Genomic DNA, 20,958 nt, shown 5'->3' on the forward strand with positions numbered 1-20,958 from the left:
GAGCTTCCCAAACAACCCTTATGATTTATTATAGAATTTACGTCTTAAGGATTTTCTTTTTCATTTTACAAAGGCGTGTAATGTAAGCACGCATACAGAGAAACATTTAATAGGAAAATGATTCGCTTATAACTATTTTATAACTATTATATAAAATGAAGAGTAATTTTATAATATTAAACTTTATTTTTAGTAGAGTGGCATGATTGTATTTAGCTAATTGAGAGTGAGTTATAAAATAATTGTAAAAATGCAAAGATATTGACTCCGCACATAAAAAATCACAGAACATCAGAACAAAATGAAAACCTTAAAACAATTAATTAATCACTAAAGGATAATGTTGCTGTCAGCTTAGTACATCTAACACAGCTCCATATACCCATAACATCTGTGCATTATTATATTAATTTTTTTTTTTGGTAATTAGACATGGAAATAACTTATCTTGTACTCGTATGTCCGACTAACTTTACATTAATGTAAATTAAATTCATGCACAAAGCTCATAACAACAATTGAGACACTCTAAACAAGCAAGGGCAGCGCAAAGCTGCGTGAAAGCAACTGCGCATCGGTCACTCATATACGAGCAAGACTGGAGGAAACACATGCAGCAGCAGCGATCAAGCAGTCCGCCACAACAGTTGGAAGCAGCCTTTATCAACAGCTCTGTAGCATCAGGTGGCTTGGCTTCCTCGGCTCCTGGTGGAAGATTCCCTGCCGTTGCAGTCAAGTTACCAAAGCCGACCCCAAGTTTTCCCAAGTTTATGATCTTCTGGCCCTCCAACTCCTCCATCTTCAGCGTTTTTAGTTTCTTGTATACCTGTTTTGATGTAGTTGTAAGGAAATCGATCGTTTGTGCACGCTTATAAGCACACAGTGACTCATTCTCATGTGAATTAAAAATGAATGTGGATTTATTTTCTGAAGTAGTTTCAATGAATTCTCTTCTGACATGAACGACTTTTTAAGAGCACAAAAAACTAAAGCATACGAAAAGATCATTCAGGAAAACGATAGAATCTGTCATCTGCTTGGCTGCTGACAAACTTCACCAAAAGCTTACACGTAGGAGTAGCAGAAATGATTTATGGAGTTCCTCAGGGAAAAGCAAACCTGTTGTATCCAAGCCGATTCAGGTGTTTTCTTTACGGCATCAGTCTGAACCAAAGTCATTCGAGTATACTCGCATGGAACCCCAGTTTGTACGCTCATTTTGGCAACCTAAAACAATCGGCTAGGGAAATTGATGACTTCAAAATAAACACATAAATCAGCGATTACAGCAAAGGAACAAATATTCTACGTCGTTTTTATCGGCAGTTCTATGTAGCAAGAGAGACAAAAATCATCATCCATGTTGACTGGTCTGGTGGTCAGAGAGTTATGGCAGACACGAGGGAAAAGGTTTCTTGTATGGTTGAAATGATCACGCAGTTGTTTATATAACTTCTTAGGTGGGAATTTGAGCTCCTGCGAATAGAACGATCACAGCTATCCACTGCAAGTTTTTCTCAAACTAACTCTCCCTCTCTCTCAAAGATTACCCTGCGTGCTTTGCAAGACTATTTTTTTCTTTGTTTTTTGGAATATGTGTTTACTATCACATTGACGGCTGAAATCAAACTCGGTTTAGGTGAAAACTAAGTTCAGATATGTTATTTTATTATGGCTAATCCAATCTGTAGGAAATTCTATTAGCAACAACCTTCTCCTCCAGTTCTTTTGTTCCCGAGAACCATGCACAGGCTGTGAGTATATCAATATGTCTCCTGGCAAGTACCTGCTGATAGAACAACAATTAGAGAAGAAAAATGCAAAAGTATAGTAAATATCAAATTGTCCATTTTAATGGTGGCAATGCACCATCATCAATTTAACATAAGCCTTCATTCAGGGGTTGTTAGACAGAATTAGATTCAAGCAGGACAGTTGAGGAAGATGGATCAACACCTCTTAGATAGTCTACAACCTAGGTGAATGATATCATCTTATTCGACATCTAAGCTGCTCTGAGGCTGTAGCAAAGATGGTCATCTGCTTGGGGAATCTTAAAAACAGTGTGCACGAAGAGAACCAGACATGCTAGCTAATATTATAGCTGATTTTGGGGGCAGATCATTAAGATGTAACTTCATGCAAGCATATAAAGAGTGTGCGGGAAGATAATTGAGGATTTTGTTTCTGGGCATCATCACAGATTTCCAACCCAACCCCAAACACGCCACAGAAATGAGAACAGAACCAAGTTAGAAACATTACTCTATCAAGAGGCAGATCCTTGGCTCTTTGCACTTTCAAGTCTATTACAAAGTTGCTCATATCTGCCAAGTTACCACTAATTTTAAGAGCATCTGGAAAGCTTCCATTGTATCTGCCAGATATAATCAATGGATTTCCAGATGAAAGGTCTGGAATATGAGATGGAAACAACTGCAACGAGGAATAGGACGTATTTCAGCGTTACTCTGCAGTAAAAGATATCCTAGTAGACAAGTAAATGAAGGTTCCCTCCAAATATTGAAGTACAATAAAAATTATCTGTGACGGTAAAATATTCGCATAATATTTTGAATCCTCAAACGATGAGCAGAATCGGTCTGAGTTTAGCAGGACCATCCTCTTACGACCTGTGTACCTCAAGTGAGTCAAGATGTTCTAAAGCGTCCATTTGAATATCGGCAAGAATGACTGACGAAGCATTATCAATTAGTCTTTGCATTGAAAAGTCAATTGTATCTGGTCAAAGAAAAGGTAACAGAAGATTGTAAAATATATCATTACAGTTATTAAATTACAATAAGTATATTTGGGATAAGTAAATGAATCATGTTCTGTTTAACAATTAGTCAGCAATTTTAAATTAATGTTATATGCAGTTGTGGAGTACACAATCGCCATGCAGTCGTTTTGAAAAAGAGTAGAGTTTACTATTAAAAATTTATTTATTTTATATGGATCTCATATTTTTTCACTTTTTCCAAAATAATTGTGCGGTACTTGTGCATTCACGACTGCAACTATTATTTCTTTAACAAAAATCTTGATGGGGTAATGATAAAATTTGCTAATACAAAAATGGTAATTATAAAGTATTAATAACAAAAAAAAAAAAGAATGACCTGCATCATAAGCAGCATCATAATGACCCCTCCCAATGTGTGCTAGCATTTGCAGGAAGTAATGGTTACAATATGAACCTGGAAAAATATCCCACTAAATAAATTAATCAATAATATTTAAAAAAAAAATAGCAAAACTAGAAGGTGCATCACAAGGATGAGTAAAAATCCATTTAACTATACACAGTGAAGACAACAAGTTAATGCACCAATGCAGAAAGAGAGAGCTCACTTTTTTTTTGGGTCAGTAAGAAAGAGAGTTCAAATTAAAAGAGATAAAGAGAATGAGGAACAGAAGCAAATGGGTCAGAGAAGTACAAAAACTGCCTCGGATTTCATGAGAGAAGGAAATTCTGAATTGCTGGGACTTGAAATTAGTTGAGTATATTACATTGAACTACAGAAAATGCAAACCAAGCAGAAGTGGATTTGATGAGAGATGAAGTGATTTTGACGTTGGTGATTTGCAATTAAATACTTTATATGAAGCTGGAAAAGATTGATAATTTAGCTACAAGTATCAAGACTAAAGATAGTTGACAAGAAGTGAAACCCCAAACCAAAACTCTTACCTATGCCAAAAGTACATATGCGAGGACAAATTGATCCCTCCCTCTTGAGATAGTCTTTAATAATATTGCAAATATCCTTTTCATCCTCAACAGCACCATCAGTAATGAGGAAAATGAGAGGCACTGAATCAGTAGTCTCGGCCAGCAACTTCATCGCCTAAATTAGGACATCACAGGTAAAATTATGTATTTGAAGTAAACATCAAAGAGAGTGAAGAGTGCCTAATAATATGTATTGTAGGCCATAAATTAGTCATGATAAAGTCGTAGGTGTATTCTCATAATCCAAGCCATAAAAAACCAGAAGAACATTTGCTTTAAGGGACAAACTTTTTTAATGACAGTAGCCACACAGTCTACGTTAGCACATGGCTGTAGCAAAGTTCTCTTACGGATGCATCTTCACATGCAGCTTGGCAGGGAAAGAAAAAAGTAAACAAGCAAATAAGGTATTGCACTAGTCATCTTATATATATATATATATATATATATATATATATATATATATATATATAAGTAGGTATGTACAAGTCATCTGTTTGTTCCATAACATATGACGTTTATCTTTTTTTCTTTTAAATAAAAATTATGTTGCATGAAAGACAAATGAAATTGACATTGAAAAAAAAAATGTGCACTGCCAGTGTAGTAATTGGAGTACATCTGATCGTTAACTTGAAACGCATTCGAATTTTAACTTACCTGATTTATGGGGAGCAAAATGTTTGTACCACCATTTGCTTTAAGATTAACATCAATCCACTCTGTAGCATTTGAGATTGCTTCATTGGTTGCCAGCTTCATTGTTGATGAGAATAATTGTACCTCTCCATTAAAAGCAATTATGTTAAAGGTATCTTTAGAGTTTAGCTTGGACAGTGAGGCCATTAGTGCATTCTTTGCATTCTCAAGAGGTTCTCCCATCATGCTGCCACTTATATCAATAAGAAATACCACTTCCTTTCTAAAAACCTGTCAAATTCACTAAAATTAATGGAGTGGAAATTACAATGTTGCATTTTTAAAGACGTCTAAAAAGCATTTTGTTTATAGTACAAGAAGTCGACTCTAAGTCCCTGAGGCCACATGTTGCAGACAAAATAAGGGCGGTCAGTGTTCCACGAGAAGGCCATTAATCAGTGCTCCACTTGCAAAAATTCCTGTCCTTAGCATTAATTTTTTTCCTTAATAGACTAATTGAGTTGTTTCCCTCTAATTTAACCTTTAAAGGACATATTGTCCTTTAACTCTATCATTGCTGATGCAATCATCACAATCTATGAGGGGGGCCCTCTGGAGAGTGGCCCAGGCCTAAAGAGATCAAGCCGCAGAGACCCAAAGCAAACTCGAAGCCCAAGCCAGGAAGCCATGTACCGAGCCCACGACCTGGCAGCCCATTCGGAAAGGCCTTGGCTCCAAGTTCGGCCCAGTCAAGGAACCCACCATAAGGCAATGATGGCCTGGGACCTCCGAGGGCTGCCAAGCCCTGCAATAGGGTACGTAGCAGACAACTGTCGTAGGGCGCAGGCGGCTGGGTGTGTCCGATCGTGGGCACGCCTGGCCAAAGACACATTGCATTCAATGCATGTCAAGGAATCCAAGACGCAATGACGTGCTGCCAAAGGTGTCGTAGGACGGCTCAACCACAACCTGACACACTGCCGAGGCAGAAGGGTGGTAGCAGGTCTGACCCTAGCACAACCTGACACCCCACTATCTCCCTCGACAGTTGGGTCCAAGCCAGATATAAATAACAGTCATCCCTCCCGAGGGAAGGTTCTCTGAACTCTTCTTCGACATATAATGCACTTTGACATCGGAGTGACCTCAGACGTCACCAGAGCCCATTCTTCTTCCTAGTTGCATGTCCTGAGAGTTTGGTTGTCGTGGTACTGCTCGGGTTGTGAAATACGACATCAACACAACCTATTGTCTTCATAACTTAAACTAATACCGACCATCCTTATTCAAACATCAAAAGGAACCCTCACATGAAAATTTCTTTTTAAAAGTGAGAAGTCAAATAGATATATACCCCACAAATGCAGACATTGAATAAAAGAAAAATTTACGAAAAGTGTAGCAGGTTATGCTAACAAACCTTCTTACTCTGGATATTTCCAGGGAATAGATAGAAGCAAAACATCTCTCTTTTATCAAAATCACCCAGAAATGGAGATTGCAAGAGGACACCACCAAAAATGTCATTTGATGTAACCTGTAAAAACAATAGAGCATTTTAAAATAATCATTCTTTCATGCCTGACGTCACCAAATTATGATCATCAACACTGTAGTGGTTTATACTAGGAACTAATCACAAGACAATCAATGGTTAAAGTTCTTACAGTATAAGAGAAATCGAAGTCTTGATCTGACCATGCTGGTACTTCAGCTTCATACGAGAAACTTACTTTACTAACTTCCTGTAAAGTCGTAAAATACAAGTTTATTATGTGTATCTATCAACTGAACAAAATATATGAGAAAAAGTTACCTTTAGAGGATGGCTGGTACTTCCGCATAAAAAGTCTGTCCCAGTACCAGGGTTCACTTTCAGAAAAATCTTCTCTTTTTTTAAAATTGTATTCCCAACGGGATTGACATATGCTGGAAAACTAAAAGGTACATTAAGGCAAAACTGGCCATCTCGATATATTAACTTCTGAGACCAGCTCATCTTAATTGAGAGAGTGGAGCCTCCAAGAATCTAAAGGATAAACATCATAGTTAACAGAAATAATGGGAAGAAATAAATACTGAGTGATTGACATGAAAACTGAAGTAAGCTGATCTGCATGCACCAGATAATAACCTGTGGAACTTTCAAAGTGTATATCCGGCCTTTAAGGAAGCGCCCATCTTCAGATTTGGCCATTTTCTCGCCTGTCATATCTTCCATTGTAATCAACTGAGTACGATAAGATCTTCCACTAACATCAACCTCGACACCTAGAAGTGAACCCTGTTAGCCACATCATATTTTTTTTTGAGAACTTACGATAACTTGCTTCAAAAACTAAAGGAAAAGACTGATCAGCACGTATCTCAAATAATTTATAGCATGCCATCATAATTGTATCATCAGCATATATATAAAATTTATGCGCGTGAACGACCAAATGTGAAGCTTTAATTTTACTTAACTATGCAAAAGATCTAGAAAGAAAAATGGATGCTTTTTCAAACAACCGTTCTTGAGTTCATATTACGACCCAACAAGAAAAAGACATGAGTTCAAACAACCGTTCTTGAAAATACATATTGCTCCTAACGGGCAGCATCAATCGTGTATCGTATGGATCATAACATGAAAAGGTGTAAAAAAGCATGGTAAATGGAGATGATGCCGCCCGTTAGAAGCAAAACAACCCAGTGAGTTCTCAAGTGAAACCATGATGCATATTTCCATTGCAACTATTCAATATGGGGTTCTAAAGCTGTCAATTGTCGTTGCGGTCATTCGCATGTTTTGGGAAAGCAGAGGCAAGGATCTTAGCGCAGACTGAAAGGCTCTGGTTTTCGGAATGGATGATATTAAAGCAGTGGATCTTATAGGTAAGGACACACAGAATGATGGATATTATTATACATCACATCAAGTCAATAATATGATTCGATTATTATCCGAATAAAAATAATTGATTTTCCACCTTTAAGAATTGACGTTCGTGTTCCTTGGAAACTTTAACTCTGGAATCCTGCATGCTTTCCAGTATTCTTGGGACATCTAATTGTACTGATTCGAACTAAAGATTACTTGCTGAAATGAATTGCATGCACTCCTTACGAGCGCCCAAGCCTGAGTTAATTGGACTAGGTAAATTGGTTATGTAGGCTTCAGGGACAAAAACCATTTATTTTCAAGCTCGTGTGGAGCCTAAATATTATGCCAGCAACTCATATTCACGCACAGGAACCAACTAGCTAGCGCCATTCAGTCCAACTCTTCAAGTTCAAAGGCTCAGTTTGACATTTTTACCGAAGGTTTTGTTTCTCTATACAGGTCGTCAATACATGTGACAGCGACTCGTACAATAATTGCTTCCATGACTACAATAATTACTAAAATTAAAAACAACTAACATGCACAGATAACTTTAATAAATTAATATTGATTGAACAAATTTTTTAAAAGAAACGCATTATTCGGACAAAAAAAATAATAATTTCAACAAAACCAGTAAACCACACAGAAAATCATTTAAATTAGTCTCTTTCCAAAGTCGTAAGTTCGTGCCTACTACCTGCTCTCCCATCGCACCGCAATGCGACAATCGCACCTCCGGCCCGCCATCACGCAATGCACGCGCCACGTCCCGTTCACCGAGACGAAGGCAGTGTCCAAATAGCTCTCGATCTCCATCGCCACCCCATGCATTTGCAGCGGTATCAAAGCCGGCGGCTCGCACCGGCCGTACACGTAAGGTTGGTAGCTCGGAACGTCCGGGTTGTCCACCACTTCCGGCTCCGGCACCACCACATACACCATGGGCGCCGACGGCAAGTAATCCGATGAAGACTTCGACATAGCTGGAACTACCGCCGGAGCAGACGAAAAAACCGACTCCTTACCGTAGTATACTCGCTTCGAGAGTCTTAGGCCGTACTCCACGCATGTTGAGAACTCAACCGCCATTTCCTTTCTGCCTCAGAGACTTCCCGGGGACGGTCGTTGATTATGTTGTTAAAAGCTTTTTATCTTTTATTATTGAGAGTACGGAATCACGGGCAAATCTCGTCCGTCTTTATGGAACAGTGATTGTTTAACCAGAGGCTGAACCAACCGTCCTAACTGTACGTCTTTGGAAGCACAGAAAATTAGCGTCAGAGTTTGACAGCTTGCGACGCTTCGATAGGCTATGAGGTATATTGAGATAATGTGAGAGAGAGTTGAGGTGAGGCCCTGCTTCTACGAAAGAGTGAAGACGGAGGGTTTGTACCGTGCGGAGGGAAATTATTAATCTGTTTGGCATGCCGAATAAAAAAAAGAAAAGTAATATTTCTATATGTAGGAGAGCCATTGGAAATTCGGCACGTGGAGTTTGGTGGAAGGGTATTCTATCACAGTAGATAAGCGAACGACTAGACGACAAGTAATGCACCTTTTTAGTTGTGATTGTGTGCGGCCAAATGAATGCTATAGTTCTGAGCTGACCAATAGGCTTCTGCCCTTTACACCGGACACTGGACTACCAACCCCACGAGTTACGGCATAGTTACGGTTGATTGAAAATCCACGGGAGAGCATGAAGTTATTAGAATTTATATGCTTTGGACTCCAAAACTGATATATTACTTTTGAGACTATTGAAAGTTGACATTCAGCATCTTAATTAAATCATAATAGTTGGGATAAAAGAAAACTAGATGACATAATTATGATCACAATATTTTTATGAAAGTGTAAAATGCTAGTCTTTAGTAATTTAAGAGTACAATTTATTAGTTGGATAGTTTGAAGCGTAAAATATAAAATCTTTGATAATTTAAGTATCGTAAATACAAAAAAAAAAAAAAAAAAAGTATTTTAAAGAAAAGCTATATTTGAGACTGGTGTGAAAAGTATTTTTCAAAATTTGATGTAATAAGATTTAAGTTTTGTTTGAATAGTAGATTGGAATGAGATGAGAATTGAATAAAATATTATTTTTTAATATTATTATTGTTTTAAAATTTGAAAAAATTAAATTGTTTATTATTTTTTTTGTTATATTTATTATATCCAAACGGAGTCTAAATGTTATTAAAATGTGAGTTTAAACTTATCTTATAAATTAAATAAGTAAAAAGAATTTTAAATTTACAATATATTTATTCAAATATATTTATTAATTAACATAAAAAATAATTTTAAATGCATCACCTTATTTTATTTTTTTTAGTCGGAGATGCCACATTACTATTCATATCTTCTGTCAATGAGTTTCACGTGGGACTTTGGAGATACTCAAATAGAGAATAAAGTATGGATTAAGCAATCTAATATTGATTATGACACTTAATTTATTCAAAGTAAGCCACGGGAGGTCCCACCATTATTCTTTAGTTATTAATTATTTAATTAGCTTTATTTCTTTTGGTTTTATAACTATTAGAAGGTTGAAACGACCATATAAAGAATGTTTGCATCATGAGGCATGATAAGGTTCTCTGTAGAAATTTTCCTTAAAAAAAAAAAAAATGATAAGGGACAAAATCACCAAAATTCACATGATATGCTGAGTGACGATGGTTTTACCATCAAGTACTGCCACCATATCGTGGTCTCGTCATGTAATGATGGGAACGACCACATTAGATCATGTTCTTCGTAAGATGCGGATTACAATTTCCTTCTATTATACCTATCTTGAGATATTGAGGACGACCCCATCTGATTATGGCCCTCAGTAGTGACAGCTTGGACTTTGAGGTGACTCGGTGGCCTTGTTGCAATTAAGTGACGGTACTAATTACCGCCTTCTACACTTCAAAATAAAAAGACTATAAATAAATGTCAAATAATCGGGTACCCTCGGGACCACGGTGGTCCCAGATCGTGGTCCTTTCGTGCTTATCGGTGCTCGATTTTCCATACGAGTTGTGGACCTGTCGTGTCAAAATAATGTGTCCCCAAGTCTTCGATTTTCCATTGAATTATTTCAGCTAAATACAATGGAGTAGTCGGAAATATCCAAATACAAAAAGAAAACCAGACAACAATCATATGCTTATTTGTTTCTTCTTAGATAAATGGTAGATTGTACTGCACCATATAATATGAAAAATCTCACATTTTATTTGAAAAAAATATAGTCTATTATTAAAAAAATATTTTTTTATGAATATTAAATTTATTCATTTTTTTTTTTAAAAAATGAGTAGATAAGATTTAGACACTGTAAATATCATTTATCCATTTAATTATGCCAACATAACCTATTGAGGTTGGCACTTAGAATTGATATCTCATAATATCTACTAATATTCATAATTGACAAGACTTGCGAGAAGGGTTAAACTGGTCGTGATATATGGCGGGGTTTAAAGATATTGTAATTGTATGGTCAATTCACAGAATAAAACACAATTTCAAAAAAAAAAAAAAAAACAATAAAAAAATTGAAAATGCCGAAGCATATTGGAATTTGAAAACCCAGAGACCACAAGGGTTTTGGAACATATTATGAACTCAGAGTAAGAAGATGGGAGCAACCTCATCTGATTACTACACCAAAGAGAGTGATGCCAGCTTAGTGCGATGATTAGTTTAAGGGGGCAACCAATTATCTGCGATCCACTGGGCCAATTATCTGTCAGCTTCAAGGATAAAATACGATAATTTTATATTAATCTAGATCAGGTGGTCCCCTCCCGAAAGAGGATATGATCTGAAGGTTGTACATGATCTCGTTTATTTTTACAAATAAAATTAAATAAAAGTTGAAAATTAAATAAATATTTTTAAAATATATTTTTTGATTTTTTTTTTTTTAGAATTTGAAAATATTGAATTATTTATTTTATTTTATGTAAAAATTTTAAAAAATTATAATAATGAGATAAGATGATAAGTTTTATGAAAACAAATTAGGCTTAGCCACGTACTTTCAATATCCACCGACCATTTTTCACGAGGATGCACAAACGTGTTTTCTTTTAGCGAGTGTTCCTTAGCTACTAAATTTGACCAATTTATGTTCCACTTCGCACAAACGTGGAAAATGAGACAGTGTCTTTGACAATTAACAATGTTGATTTCATGTGAAATAACTGGGCTGTCAGTTAGCTGGAGTGTCAAATTATTTTTGTTTTGTTTTTACGTGGATCTGATGTGGGGATATTGTGAAATTAATTTCGTACCTGGAAGATTAGATCCCGCTGCATAATTGATCGGTTCAAATTTCAAAAGAGACCAGTTGGCATGGCGTTAGATTCGTTGTACTGCTGTTTAATGTTTTTGTTTCTTTCTTCGTCGTCAAACATATCCGGACATGTTCTATGCAGGTAGGCTCCTTTCTGAATAGTTTATGTTGGTTTTCTTTAATTAGCAGCGTCTGCGCTTGTGTAGTAGCCATGTTTCGTGGGTCGATCATTGATGTCGCGAGATTTCGATTTTTGTAGTTTTTGATGTTATATCCAAAACTCTTAGGTAAAAACGTGAATTCAAGAGAATTATATTGATTTTTATTTCATTTTAGATCTGATAATTCAGATAAATTTTTTGATGTAATAACTCAAGTTTTTGTTTGTTTTTTTTTACCGAAATGATTTTGCTTTCAGGCTGATTGTATAGCCATGCAACGGTTAAGGCACAATGGGAGTTACATAGCCCATGTATGTTTCTTCATTTTTTTTTTTTTTTCAATCCCAAGTTCCAATTGGAAAGACATGAATTCATTTTATTCCATCGACCAAAATAAAGAAAGAAATAAAGAAATGAAGAGTTGAAGGAGCTTGGAACTCTCTAACTGAACTGTAAGGTCAAATCAACAGCCTATAATTTAGTCTCGAAATGAGGCTGAAAATCAAGTTAAAAGATAAAGCTAAAAAGAGATAGGACAAGTGAACTCAGACTCTTAAAAGGAAGTGGATGACTCCTAAAAGAAAAATATTTCACAAGGCAATCATTCCAAATAAATAAACCTTTATATATATGAGGAAATCTCTACAAATGGAAAGGGGGACTCTCCACATAAGCTTCTATGCCAAACTTCACCACACATAGCAATTTTAAAAGATCTCCCATAAATTCATTCATTGTATTGAGCGATACGTGAGCTATGAGAGATTGTAAAATCACTCGTTATAGTGGATTTCGCCATCAAATAACCCATGAACGTAAACTTTTATGCCGAACCATGTAAATCTCTGTGTCTATTTTTATTTATTCTTATTTACTTATTTATTATTTATTTTATTGATGAATGCGAATATCATCGTATCGATACCCGAATCACCATTGTAGGAAGAGGATAATCATTTCCTCCCTTCTGGTATGTTGTGCAAATTTAGGTATTAACAGCTGGCGCCGTCTGTGGGATCAACAATATCTTCTATACCGTAATTGAGAGAATGATATTCTCTGACTCACGAGATCGTCTTCGAAAAACTAGATAAAATCTCCTCAACTTTTCTATTTCCTATTATTTCTTCTCTTAACATTTCAGGAAATTAAAAAAATAATAATAATAGAATAAGAAGAACCACAAAGCAGACTGCATGGCACTGCGCACGTGCAACATGCACTGCGTATGTGCCATGCACAACATATGTAAGTGGTGCACGACGTGCACCCAGATGCTTCGTCGGGTAGAACCTGCAGCCACCGGTGATACCATAACGACGGAGATACAACAACAGTGAAAACTTCCGCCCCTAGCTCGCCGAATCGGAGCACTCTGCTGTACACAATGCGGGAATCAAGAAGCACCAGGAACCCATGTGGAAGCATACAGGAACCACCCAGCTACCCATGGACTATTATAATCGTCGATTGCAATGACTGGGTTTGTCGGCTTTTTTTGTAGTTGGGGAGGTGCTTCTCGCACGATGGCATGCCCAGATCTAATGAGTAGAGGCGAGCAACACGCTGCGAGCAGCGTCACCCCACTCTCTAGACAGCAACCACATGGCTTGCCGATGGCCTCTGTCGCCCACACAGTGGCCCTCTACCATGCTAGTAGGAGTGGTAATATGTGACACGACTCGTTAACCCAATACGAACACGACATGATAAAAGCGGGTTAGAGTTGAGTGTTAACGGGTTCGGGTCAAAACAGGTTGACCTGTTAAGATAAGATTGCTTAACGGGTCACTAACAGGTCAACTCGTTATGACCCGTTAAGAAAATAAAAATTACCCTTATGACCTAAAACTAAAAAACCCCTAAGTTCTAACCAGCCGCCCCCCTCCCCCCCCCCTCGGCGCGTTTCACACTCCCCTTCCCCCACGGCGTTTCACACTTTCAGTGTTTCTTCAAAAACTCTGAGTCGCGACCACGCTGCCCCTTCCACTCATCACACTTTATTGATGTCTTTTTTTTAATAGAAATACAAGAAGAAGTTAAATTGGACGAGTTAACCGAAGATGTAATAGAATTAGAGAATAACAAGGGCAAGGACTTGGAGGACGCTCCACCTCATTCTTCAAACTCTAAATTTATTCAGATTTGTGTTTTTATTATATTTGGGATTGTAACATTAATATATTTACTATGTGTGTTTTGTTTATTATATTTTGGATGTAATTTTAATATATTATTACACTATGTGTGATCATATTTGTTTGGATTGTAATTTTAGACTCGTAGTTAATTTTTTTTATAGATATTATTTATATTTAAATATTTATAATCAGGTCAAATGGATCGTGTCATGTTGTATCGTGTTTGTTCAACCCATTAACGTATACGGGTTAGAACGAGTCATGTCGTGTTGTGTAAATTTATTTAATATTCTGATTAACGTGTCATAACGGGTCGTGTCGTGTCAACCCGTTATCTTACCGTGTTGTGTTCGTGTTTGAAATTTTGACACAAAATCCTTAACGGGTCGTGTTTGTGTTGACCCATTAACTGTAATGTCCATACTATGACACGACACGAACATAACCCGCTAACACAATTTGACACCCCTAACCGCTAGCCACCATCTGCACCGTCAGAGCTCCCTGTCGCCGGCAAGGTGGTCCTCAACCATTGAAGTAGTTCACATTGGGCACAGTGTAGGCGAAGGACAGACGCTGCCGAAGATTCACAAAAACTTGGCGTTCGTGTGCCGGAAAGACCACCGCCAGCCACCATCGGAGCTGTTGGAGATTTCTGTCGCCAGTAAGGAGGTCACCGCCCACACTGTGTTGCTCACCAAAACCCCTCGCCATTTTCACCAGTGCGCACCACGGGCAGCTTGCTCGATTGTAGCTCGCCACGAAGGTCCAGTCGTTGACCACCATCTAACTCATCGTGATCTTCTGTCACTAGAGTGGTCGTTCCCGACCATAACAATGTTCCTCGCCATCGTCCTTCGCCTCCATCATCGTTCGCGAGCCATGCAGGTCGCAATAATGGATGAGATGCAATCGTTGCATCTCCACCACACCACCTCCCTTAGCCACAGTCAGGGACAAACCACCATGATTGCGCCGCCGTGAAGTTGCCACCGTGAGTCCAAAGCCCTTAGCACGGTTCCAAAGTGATCCACAACAATTCCCTGATTTATGATACCGAAGGCAGAGCACTCCACAGGGACAACGTGGCTGCTGTCATGTTCAGTCCTGCCTAGCTCCACCAAAAGAATACCGTGAGAGGTCCTCAAGTGCCCATCATCGCTATCTAGTTGAGCATCCACGCGAAAGTCTCGCATCCATGTAAATCTTTGTGTCTCTCTTTATTTATTTTTATTTTTTTATTTATTATTTATTTCATGGATGAACGTGAAGACCACCATATCAACGCCTGAATCACCATCGTGGGCTGGTAATAATCATTTCTTCCCTTTCAATCTGTTGCACAAGTTTAGACATTAAATTGAACATAGCATAATCCTTAAAACGAGTCTCGCTTATGTTGATAGAGACTCGAATCTATAACTTTGTTCGTCTGGTAATCTCGTTTTTGTACTTTTGTCTGGTCTGTTTTGAAACTAATTAGAAAAGTAAAAAGAAGAGATTTTAAATGGGCCTTAATTGTTGAAACAGGGCCCTAATTTTTGAACGGGGTGTAGATTTTAAAGAGCAATTCTATATAACCTTTTCAATCTTCACACACCATAATTTTTAAAATTTTTAAATTTTTTAATATTTTTTTAAATTTTTTTTGAGTTTATTCTTTTTAAACTAATTCAATTCTTCTATTTATTATTTATATATTAAATATTTGATAAAAAAAAAAAATAATAAAAAATAATAAAAATATGGTGCGTAGAAGTTACGTAGATAGTAAGAGGTTGTGCAGATATTTTTGATTTTAAATGGGCTTTGAAGAAACAATAAAGAGAAGAAAAGGCATTGCGGTACTCGTCGATAGTCCGCTGCTTTGGGATTTTGAATGACACGTAGAGGCCCAGCCCAGCTCAGCAATTGAAAACGACGTCGTCTATACTGTTTAGAAGACCTTTTCGCTTTATTCTCATCTTCGTTCTTGGGGAGAAAGAAAGCTTTGGTTTTATTATTCATCTTTCCCTTCCAAGCTCGTCGGTCTTTCTGAAGTCTCTCATACACAAACGAAACCCTCAAAGTACAAATCAAAGCAGTGCTAAGCGATGAGTCGTGGAAGCGGAGGTGGCTACGATCGTCACATCACGATTTTCTCACCCGAGGGCCGTCTCTTTCAAGTGGGTATGTGTTCTGTAGCAACAAGTATCATTTGATATTTTTCAAAAATCCGTTTTCAATTTCAGATAGTCTTTATACGGGTTATTACACATGTAGGACTGGTCGTAGAAACAAGTGGTGATTAATTGTAATGTCGGTTCCAGTTAGGTATGCAATATCGCACAGATCCACTGATGTTTCAGTTGAACACATTGGTTCAAACGATGGAAGTTTTGCGGTTTTCTGGGCCACTGAGTAGAAACCCTATTAGATTTTTGGTGGTTTATTTGACCCTTTATATAGTTGCTGATAAATTCGATGAAAATAACGATAAATGAATATTACTTAGATGTTGAAAAACATAGCACCTGAAATAGTTGTATTATGTAGTCTCAATTAGATGCAAAATCATGTACCTGGATTGACAAGTCCGCTGAGCGTCGTATCAGAGCTGTTAACGTTAGAAAAATTTTGAGTGGACACTTCCCGGCTGTGGGAAAGTATAAGTTTTTATTTATTCTAGCTTTGGATATCCAAAAGCTTATATCACATTTTCTGTATCTCAAACAAAGTCACTAGTTATGCCTCCAAAGGCTTATTCTAATTAGGTATCCAGTATCAGCTACCTGGAGTGATAAGTCCACTAAGCGTGGTATCAAAGCTGTTAAAGTAAGAAAAATTTTAATTGGACACTTCCTGATTGGGTAGGAAAGTATGGTTTTTAATTTATTTGTTCTAGTTTTGGTTATCCAAAGGCTTATATCACATTTTTTGTATCTCAAACATAGTCACTAAACCAGAAAACCCACTTGAAAAGGTCTAACTCGACCTTTTGTTTGGTCAATGTGTAAAAATTGAATTCTCTTATTCGTGCTTTTAGGCCTAGTTTGGTTATACAAACCATCTCATCTCATCTAATCATTACAACTTTCCCAAACTCCCACACAAAATATAATAAACAATTTAACTTTTTCAAATCACAAAACAAAAATAATATTAAAAAATTATATTCTAACAATATTTTATTAACTTTCAACTTTCATATCATCTCATCTGTGTAATCAAACGAGGCCTTAGTCTGTTATATTCTAATTTGTTTGTGTTTGCATATGATTGAGTGAATAGAGTATGCTTTTAAGGCTGTGAAGGCCGCTGGAATAACCTCAATTGGTGTACGAGGAAAGGATTCGGTATGTGTTGTGACTCAGAAGAAGGTCCCGGTGAGTATCAGTTGCTCTTTCCACTAAAATCTCGCTTTACCTTTATTTCTAGTTGATGCAGGCGATATAAATTTAGAAAATTGATACAGGACAAGCTGTTGGATCAGACAAGTGTCTCACATCTTTTCCCCATCACTAAGTATCTTGGGTTGTTGGCAACTGGCATGACAGGTTTGATATAACTCAAAACAGCCTGTCTGCATTTAAATTGCAAAATTTGTTGTAGATAGAGTTCATATGATAACATGCCAGACTATATTGGAATTTGACTCTCCAGTAACTTTTATTGGTTGAATACTTCATCCTTTTTGGTTATAATATGAAGATCTAGTCTATGAAGTTCTCTATCCAATGAATGGAACCTTAATAATTTTGGGATCCCATTTTCCAGCCGATGCAAGAACCTTGGTTCAACAAGCAAGAAATGAAGCAGCTGAGTTTCGCTTCAGATATGGATATGAGATGCCTGTGGATGTATTGGCTAAATGGTATGAGGTTCATTTCTTACTAAATCGAATTCCTGCTCACAAAAAAAAAAAAAAAAAAAAAAAAAAATTCCACCACTCTTCAATTTATAGTTTGCAATGTGTTTGAACTTTGAAGTTAGTCAATTACTCTACTATATATGTATTGAGTTAGAAACATTAATTTTGACCCCTCCCTGCAACAAACTGCTTTTCTTGAGTGAAACAGATTCCAATAGTTTCTTCCCCTCCCAATAGATGATAAGTACAATGAACTTTCTACGTGGTGCATTTGACTCAAAAAGAGGAATTTCTAATTTTGTCGTTTATAACTCCTTTTTCTTCTTATTAATATATTTCTGTGCTTAATTTTTATTATTGTTCTCTCTCTCTCTCTCTCTCTCTCTCTCTCTCTCATGTTTAGTATGTGCACTTTATTAGTCGGTTGAAATAAATATTTATACTGTTGACTTACTTAGCAGGTATGCTCCTAGTGTAGGGAAGGGAACAAATCAAAGGTCTCTTCATTGTTTAATAATTTTTGTTCACTTGATTTCTAGGTTGAATTAAATGTGTGGTTTGTTCTCTTTCCCATAAGATATGTTCCTGTTGTCTTGGTTTAAAGTAACTTGACCACCTTGATACACATTCTTGGGTCAAATAAGATATAAAAAGTAAAAGATGAGGATGATGAATTGAGGGTTATGCAGGAAGGGACACACGGTGTCCTGTTTTATGAGACTTTCTGAATTCATGAACCTGGATGCTAGGGAAAGTTAGCAACTCAGTAGCCAGGGAGACATTAGATAAGACTTCTTAATTATTTTATGAATGTATATACTTGAAGATTCACAGTTGTTTTAGTCAATAAACTTAAATCTCTTTGATTGCTAGAATGTTAGTCGGGTCAAATGTTAACCCGGAAGCATAAAGGGTTTACTACTTGAGGTTTGGAGGACAACACACTCAGAATACTCATGTGTCAATAATTATGCTTCCTCAAATTACGAAGCATTTGTACCTATCCTTGCCCCCCCCCCTCTCTCTCTCTCTCTCTCTCTCCCTGTCTCTCTTCATGAACATTTGCTTATGTTTATACACTGCAATCTGAAGCATTTGGAATTGTTTGCATGCCAGGATTGCTGACAAATCACAAGTCTATACTCAACATGCTTATATGAGACCACTTGGAGTTGGTTTGTTGTTGGCCTTTTCCTTAGCTGTCAAAGAGTTCCTTTTTTATGGCTGTTATATATGTATGCTTTATTATTAATTTTTTCCTGCCACCTTTGATTTTCTGTCTTTGCTTGGAAGTTGCCATGGTTTTGGGCATTGATGATGAATTTGGACCTCGACTTTACAAATGTGACCCAGCTGGCCATTTCTTTGGTCACAAGGTATTGTCAAGTTTTATCCTACACAATTTGTTTTTTTCTCTGACCTTCAGTTTCTTTGTTCTTACAATACTTAAGAGGAGCACCACAAGAACTTTCCTACCCTTATCCACGTATGTTTTGGGTTGGCAATTGCCTTGAGTACTTGCTTACAACATTCTTGTCAGGACTAAACTTACAATCATAACTAACTTCTGCATCGCATTCCTGGAGTACTAATAAAACCTACATGATGATGCATTATGTCTAACCTGACTACTACGATAGTATTTGTATCCAGATAAATTTATATGAAGGATCAAGTGTGTATGGAGTTTCAAGCAACAAAGTTTCAAAAAAAAAAAAAAAAATGAATTAGGAGCTGTAAACTACGTGCTCATTCATAAGCTTTGTTTGCCTTCAATCTTCATTTTTTTCTTACAAGTAAAGTTACACAATATGAAAATAGCAAAAGTATTTTGTACTGGAAGAAGTAAATAGCAAAGTATTTAGCTTCTAACTTGGAACTAGGTGTTCTTTGTTGTATACTTCCTATGTACCTGGGCTATGCGTATTTGCTTGTTTCAATAAGATCTTATGTTATAAAAAAAAATAGCAAAGTATTCTGTTGCCTGTAATGGCTCATATACGGGTTGATCATTATAAGATTACTAGATTTCATAATTACAATCATAGGAGTCAGTCATTTGCTGTTAAAATTTCTAGATCAGCTTATATTTAACTAAAGCTCTTGAACCAAAAAAAAAAATAATAGTGAGTGGTGATCTTTAGATGTTTACTTGTACTGTACTGTAGTTGCTTTTATGTATGTCCTTTCTTTCCCTGCATGTTAGTTATCGATTTTTAGGGGCATTACTGTATATTGCTTGTTCACAATCATGTTTTCTTCGTTTGGTATTAGTTTGAATTTCAACCCCATGAGTTCCTCATGAGTCATGATATACTTTGTTTTAGGCCACAAGTGCTGGGTTGAAAGAGCAGGAGGCAATTAATTTCTTGGAGAAGAAAATGAAGAACGATCCTGCATTTACCTACGAGGAGACGGTGCAGGTAAATAATTTTTAGTCAATTTTGAACAAATTTCATGTGTCATTAACAATTGGTTAGAAATTGGGTTTAAGTAATGGTTCCACTTCATGGATCTGTATTTCAGTCCATTTACTTTTAATTATCAGTTGTTTGATCCCGGTCCGTTATAATATCTGTAATGGTTGATTCTCATTAATAGCCTAATGTCTCTAATTGCCTTCGTCTATAGACTGCAATTTCAGCCCTGCAATCAGTTCTGCAAGAGGATTTTAAAGCCAATGAGATTGAGGTATTGAATATCCACACTGATGTTGTCCCTATATTATATCATTCACCTCTCTCTTGAGTTTCTGACGACGACAACAACAACGATCTTGATTCAGCTTTTTTAAATTCTTATTATAGGTTGGAGTGGTGAGGCAGGAGAACCTGGTCTTTAGAGTGTTGTCGATGGAGGAGATTGATGAGCACTTGACTGCTATAAGCGAGCGTGACTGAGACTGCACCCGCTCCTGAAACCATCTGGAGGAGTAGCTTGATTCACTTTGATGGTGGATGCATTTTAAGTCTTCTTTTCTTCCTTGTGTTATTTTGAATCCATGAAACGTGTTTTTAGGATTTTTCCTTCCGAGCTGTTGGCGTTTTTTGAAGTTGATATTACCACCGGATACGACATTATGGCATGTAGAAACTGGAATTATGCCTTATTTAACGGTTTGTAATTGTATCGTTCAAAAGGTCTTATCAAATTCTTCCTCGGGATAGTTATGGTCCCAATAGATTTGGGCTAGTTGGGGTCAACTGCCCAACCTGGGCACCGCGTTTTTTTTCTTTTCTTAGCTCACTAAATACCCACCCAC

The 20,958-nt window shown here is 36.9% G+C and overlaps 2 protein-coding genes across 2 annotated transcripts; one reads left to right on the plus strand and one right to left on the minus strand.

Moving 5' to 3' along the window:
• Window positions 1-299: 299 nt before the first annotated feature.
• On the minus strand, window positions 300-8,662 carry LOC121258287. The gene is given in 14 exon segments (XM_041159758.1): window positions 300-826; window positions 1,120-1,227; window positions 1,712-1,786; window positions 2,266-2,436; window positions 2,642-2,742; window positions 3,126-3,203; window positions 3,698-3,854; window positions 4,400-4,669; window positions 5,799-5,915; window positions 6,046-6,123; window positions 6,195-6,407; window positions 6,513-6,662; window positions 7,945-7,958; window positions 7,961-8,662. Coding segments are annotated over 14 exon segments (2,241 nt in total). The 5' UTR covers window positions 8,337-8,662; the 3' UTR covers window positions 300-493.
• A 7,132-nt stretch (window positions 8,663-15,794) lies between these two features.
• LOC121260887 (proteasome subunit alpha type-6) lies at window positions 15,795-20,855 on the plus strand. Its single transcript, XM_041162959.1, has 9 exons — window positions 15,795-16,015; window positions 17,117-17,211; window positions 17,301-17,382; window positions 17,603-17,699; window positions 18,813-18,871; window positions 18,990-19,072; window positions 20,024-20,119; window positions 20,328-20,387; window positions 20,504-20,855. The coding sequence occupies exons 1-9, from the start codon at window positions 15,940-15,942 to the stop codon at window positions 20,594-20,596; spliced, it is 741 nt and encodes a 246-aa protein (XP_041018893.1). The 5' UTR covers window positions 15,795-15,939; the 3' UTR covers window positions 20,597-20,855.
• Window positions 20,856-20,958: the final 103 nt, after the last annotated feature.

This window comes from Juglans microcarpa x Juglans regia, chromosome 1D (genome assembly GCF_004785595.1).
Source record: "Juglans microcarpa x Juglans regia isolate MS1-56 chromosome 1D, Jm3101_v1.0, whole genome shotgun sequence".
In the NCBI taxonomy this organism is placed as follows: Eukaryota; Viridiplantae; Streptophyta; class Magnoliopsida; order Fagales; family Juglandaceae; genus Juglans; species Juglans microcarpa x Juglans regia.

Bases quoted from the DNA above. Each gene is read 5' to 3' on its own strand.
- LOC121260887 (XM_041162959.1), top strand. From the start codon at position 15,940: ATGAGTCGTGGAAGCGGAGGTGGCTACGATCGTCACATCACGATTTTC. The intron at 17,383-17,602 runs GTTTGATATAAC...CCCATTTTCCAG, and splicing joins GTTGGCAACTGGCATGACAG to CCGATGCAAGAACCTTGGTT. The intron at 18,872-18,989 runs GTTTGTTGTTGG...TTTGCTTGGAAG, and splicing joins TATGAGACCACTTGGAGTTG to TTGCCATGGTTTTGGGCATT.